At 53.5% G+C, this 5,120-nt stretch overlaps 1 protein-coding gene across 1 annotated transcript in view; it reads right to left on the bottom strand.

The window, feature by feature from the left end:
• The window catches only part of ATP1A1 (ATPase Na+/K+ transporting subunit alpha 1), a 30,315-nt gene that overhangs the window by 2,655 nt on the left and 22,540 nt on the right, over nucleotides 1-5,120 (bottom strand). Inside the window, exons 14-21 of the mRNA XM_040471420.1 lie at nucleotides 4,673-4,809; nucleotides 3,730-3,880; nucleotides 3,015-3,183; nucleotides 2,739-2,893; nucleotides 2,281-2,404; nucleotides 1,219-1,364; nucleotides 970-1,100; nucleotides 586-687 (exon numbers count right to left, since the gene is read on the bottom strand). Coding sequence (XP_040327354.1) covers nucleotides 586-687; nucleotides 970-1,100; nucleotides 1,219-1,364; nucleotides 2,281-2,404; nucleotides 2,739-2,893; nucleotides 3,015-3,183; nucleotides 3,730-3,880; nucleotides 4,673-4,809 — 1,115 coding nt within the window. The remainder of the gene's footprint in view (nucleotides 1-585; nucleotides 688-969; nucleotides 1,101-1,218; nucleotides 1,365-2,280; nucleotides 2,405-2,738; nucleotides 2,894-3,014; nucleotides 3,184-3,729; nucleotides 3,881-4,672; nucleotides 4,810-5,120) is intronic.

The raw sequence follows: 5,120 nt of genomic DNA, 5'->3' as shown, positions 1-5,120 counted from the left end.
GAGCCTGGAGCCTGTTTCCGATTCTGTGTCTCCCTCTCTCTCTGCCCCTCCCCCCGTTCATGCTCTGTCTCTCTCTGTCCCAAAAATAAATAAACGTTGAAAAAAAAAAAATTTTTTTAAAGGCCAGTTTGGTTCTGAGCAAAGACCAGCGGTCAGCTTTCTTTGGTCCCCTCCCTCCGTGATCCACCTCAAGCCCACTTCTCCCACCTCCTTCCTGGGAAAGCAGAGGATTCAGAGGCCCACAACGGCTGGGGCCTGTGGTGGGAACACACAGGGGCTAGGGAAAGCAAATCAAGAGCTGAACCTGATCCCCAAACCCCAGGGCACATCTGGTCCACCTCTAATGACAACTGGACTGGCGCCATGGGGCACGCAAGCACTCACGCGGTTGGCCGGTGAGCCATCTGGTACCGTGGTACCAGAGCCCGTTTAGCCAAAGCCTGAGCACTGGCCAGTCCTTCCTAATTTCCAGTCCAGAGGAATCCTGGACCAATTCCTAACAATAGTAGCTACTGGCACACGTCACGAGAGGAAACGCTCCACGTCTATCTCGCACTTTGTGGAGCTGGAAGAGGAGCGACTTACTTGAGGGGGTACATCCTCAGGGCCACGCCCATTCCAGGGCAGTAGGAAAGGAAGGCAGCAAGGGCCGTCTCTTCAAAGAGGCCGAATATTAAGATCTTGTTCCTAAAGAATCAAGGGGAGAGAAAGCTTAAGGACACAAACAGAAGTTTATCTTCGAAAGCCATCCATGCGTCAAAGGGCAGATCGAGGTCTCTGTGTAGGAGCTATACTCCGGAACATGAGGGCAGATGAAAAAAAAAAAAAAAAAAAAAATATCACAATTTGCTTCCTAAATCTCCAAAAGCGAGATTCCAGAAACTGCCATGTGTCAGGTGCCGGGGTTTTGCACAGAGTTGAGAAATCCCCAGACCCCTTGGGTGAGGGCCCCGAGCGTTCCCTACTCACTTCATCCCCTGCTGGAAGACGGAGTTCCTCCGGGTCTTACAGATGACCAGGTCAGCCCACTGCACCACCACGATGCTGACGAAGAAGGCCGTGTGGCAAGTGAACTCCACGATCTTCCTCTGTTCGTACGTCTGGGACACGGAAGGCAGCCAGGTAAGCTTGGCCCGTGGCCCGCACGGCCGGTGGCTGAGTGGCCACCGTCCCTCCCGGGGGCTGGAGGGTCCTCCCACTGGCCAGACCCGTGCTCACCCACTGCTGCCCGTAGCTGTCCTCTACGTCGTTGATCCAGCGGTCATCCCAGTCCACGCGGAGCCCCAGCAGGTGGGTCGGGAGGAAGCCGTTCTCAGCCAGGATCACGAAGTAAGTGAAGAAGCCTCCCAGCGCCTGGATCATCCCTGCAAGTGCGGAAAAACGCCTTTAACCTGGTCTGGGGCATCTGCACGCACTTCACCTGACTGCCTTCAGGGCGGTCTTGGTCACCAGTTGACAGATGACAGGGAGTATGGAGGACCACAGGGACACATCCCTCACCCAGCGCCCTCTTCTCTTTTTGAGTCACTTTTCAGAGCTTTAAAAGACGACACACAGGTCTCACTCGGAGACATGTGGCCCCCGGCTCTGACTTCATCATCTGCCTCTACCAGGGCACAGCCTTTCAGGGCAAAATGCTTCCCTATGTTTTAATCTCTGCTACACGGAGACTTCTTTCCCCATCTCCTTTTCCCACATTTGAAATAGTGAACGGGGCACTTTCTGACCCAACCCTCTCCCTCCTTCCTTTTCAGGGCCCTTCGCTTCTCCTCTGGCATCTGGTCTCGCCACACTGTCCTGAATTCCCCAGGGCACGTTCCCTCCTATGCTCCGGACCTCCTTAAAATGAGGTCTCCGAGACCACCTGGTAGCTCCACCGGTGGAGCAGAGACCAAGCCCGGTGCGGGGTCACCACGTGGTGGTGACTAGCCAGCCAAACTTTCAAGCTCATGCAACTTCGTCAAAGCCTAACTCTCTATCCAAATCCACGGCCAGTACTACGTACCCCCAGGAACGACTGCCTCTGAATGACCTGTGCCTGGCGGGCTGAGGGACCGCCGAGCCCAGGCTGAAGAACTACGGTTTCCACTAAGAAGTAACTGGGCAGACAGCAGAAGACTTCTTCTCACTCAAGAGGATTTTGTACAAAAAGCTCCCCTGAGTCTCACACTGTTTCCTGGCTCTTGCTAGATCTGAAGTCCCCCAAAGCAAGCCCCTAGGCTGCCCCCACCACGACAGACGCTCCCTGCTCAGTGCCGGTGTCCGGGGACAGTGGCTCACCGATCTGCCCGTAGGCCATGCTGATCAGCCGCTCGTTCACAAGCTTGTCTGTCTTGGGGTTTCTGGGCTGTCTCTTCATGATGTCACTCTCAGCTTGCTCGTAAGCCAGGGAGATGGCAGGAACCTGGTGGGGGGGGGGGAGGGAGGAGTATAAACGTCATCAGATACCAGGAAGCTGACTTCGTGAACCTTCCTTGCCCTCTCCCTTTTAAAACCATTCTTTGTACCATGAGATGTTATTACCAGTTCCATCAAAAAAAAGAAAAAGAATCTTCCCTTTTATATAACGTTGCTCTCTGACAAACAGGTGCTGACAGTTGCCTCGGAGAAGGAGTGACAACACGGCTTCCCGGAGGCCGTGACGCACACCGGTGTCACTACAGCGAGCCGCCACGGCTTCGTGGACGCCGGCAAGCAGCCGTAGGTGAGACAGGGCCTGAGCTGTGAGAATCACTCACCATGTCCGTGCCCAAGTCAATGCAGAGGATGGTGACGGTCCCCAGTGGTAGTGGAATGTTTGCAATAATAAATATCAGGAAGGGGGTGATCTCTGGAATGTTACTGGTCAGGGTGTAGGCAATGGATTTCTTCAAGTTATCAAAGATCAGACGACCTGGGAACGCAAGAGTTTGTTTCACCGTGTAGCTCAAAAGAGATGGGCAGGCCGGAAACGGCTACAGACTGACAGCAACGGGAGGAGTTTCTGGGGGACGCTTTACACATACTGCTCTCACCTTCTTCGACTCCAGTCACAATGGACGCAAAGTTGTCATCCAGAAGAATCATGTCGGCAGCTTGCTTAGACACGTCAGAGCCAGCGATCCCCATGGCAACCCCGATGTCTGCCTTCTTCAAGGCTGGAGAGTCATTCACACCATCGCCAGTCACGGCCACGATAGCCCCCTGTCCGAAGAAGGGGGAGGGGTCTGTAAGAGCCACACAGTCCCCGGGCAGGAGTACCCGAGGCGCTACAGACACTGTCCCTTTCCTACGGAGACTCTCTGGGGGCTCAGAACCGGCTCAGCCCAAGAAGCCACCCAGCCACTACTCAACAAGAGAACGGAGGAGTGATGACAAATACATCCTCCCCGCCTCCCCGCCCCAACGAGAGCTCCTCAAAGGCAGGACTTTGGGGAGATCTCTGGAAAACCCCATTCCTTTACAGGTCTTCTCAAGGTGCGGGATGAGAGTCTCTCCTGGCCATTCGCAGCCCCAGTGTCGACAGGAGGAGCCTGTACTGCTATTCCAGACAAGTGTGGGGGCTCAGACTCTGGGCCACAGTGGAGACGTGTGTTGTAAAGCGCATGGCACTGCTAGACCGTTATCAAGATCCCCCCCTCCCCCCTGGAGCCACGCCCAGGGCATACACTGGCACACAGACGGTGAGTCGGAGAAAAGCCGGGCCCTGCCGTCACGGAGATCAGAGACCGGTCCCGGCTGCCCGCTAACCTGTCTCTGGCAGCCTTCCACGATGATAAGCTTCTGCTGAGGAGAGGTCCTGGCAAACACGATCTCCGTGTGGTACTTCAGAATGTCATCCAGCTGCTCGGAGGTCATGTCCTTCAGGTCGCTTCCGTGGACCACGCAGGCCTTGGCATCTCTAGGATCGGGATAGGAAAAGAGGTCACCCCGTGCTTCGCCAACATGATGCTCGTCACCGAGCGGGGCTGTTCTTCGATGCAGAACACTTTGTAAGCCACGTAAAGCCAGAGGGAATTTCCCCATCAGGTGAAAGCGATTCTCTGTGCAGTATTCTACAGGATACAAAGCACCTTCTAATCTATTCCTTCCATTCAAGGGTCACAGACACCTGGGGGGCAGCCTGCCTGTCATTTTCCTTTCCTGGTCTTTATAGACCAAATTCTAGACAGCAGAGCAAACCCTCTAATAACCCTGAAGTAGGTGAAGGGGTCCCAAACTTTAACGAAACATCAAAACAATACTGCTTTATCTCTCATCTAGTTTACCGTATTGCCGAATTCTCCATGTTTGACCTACTTGGACAAGCGAGTGTGGCCCTAGAAACGGACTTGCTGCTAGGTTTAGGCGGTATGATCTGCGGTTAACAGCAGGGAATCGGAAGCCCGGCCGCAGAGCGTACTTCAGGACGAAGCCTCAGCTTCCCTGCTCTGCCAAGTGGGAATAATACCTACTTTAATACATTACTGCGCCAAGTGCTTAGAACCGTAAGCACCACCTAGGGGTTGGCCATAAGGACTCGCTCTCAGGGCAACCCTCCCGTGGAAGGACAAGGTTGCCTTCTGGAACCGTAGGGGCAATCCCTATTCAGGAGCAAGCCTGGAAGCAAACCATCGGAGACCCAGGCTGATGACTCCCAACTTCCAGCATTTGCACATTCAAGGCAGACCGTGCCTCGAGCTTCCTGCCTCACCTGGGGTTCACCTGGCTCACTGGGATGTTGAGGCGGGCAGCAATGTCTTCCACGGTCTCGTTGCCTTCTGAGATGATGCCCACACCCTTGGCAATGGCTTTGGCAGTGATGGGGTGGTCTCCAGTGACCATTATAACCTGAACAAGAAACAGGACAATTTAGCAAAGGCAGCCGCCAAGCGAAATGACCTCAAAGAGAGTCTTCTGTAAACAGGCACGAGAAAGTATTAAGGATTACTCATCTTGGAAGATCAAAAGGAAAGAATGCAAACTTAAATTGATACAACAGTGACTAACCAAAAACATAAACACAAACGTGTGTTTACAGAAAACACAAAGCAATAACCAGATTTAATCTTGGTACATGTTCCCACAGGATACATGGTATCTGCTTCTCCTTTACACAGTCACATAAAAAACTCAAACTTACTAAAACTAGCCATGAAAAG

The sequence above is a fragment of the Herpailurus yagouaroundi genome, unplaced genomic scaffold (assembly GCF_014898765.1).
Source record: "Herpailurus yagouaroundi ecotype Mexico unplaced genomic scaffold, PumYag 77, whole genome shotgun sequence".
In the NCBI taxonomy this organism is placed as follows: domain Eukaryota; kingdom Metazoa; phylum Chordata; class Mammalia; order Carnivora; family Felidae; genus Herpailurus; species Herpailurus yagouaroundi.
Note: the sequence above shows the minus strand (reverse complement) of the source record. Positions and strands in the feature narration are given on the sequence as shown.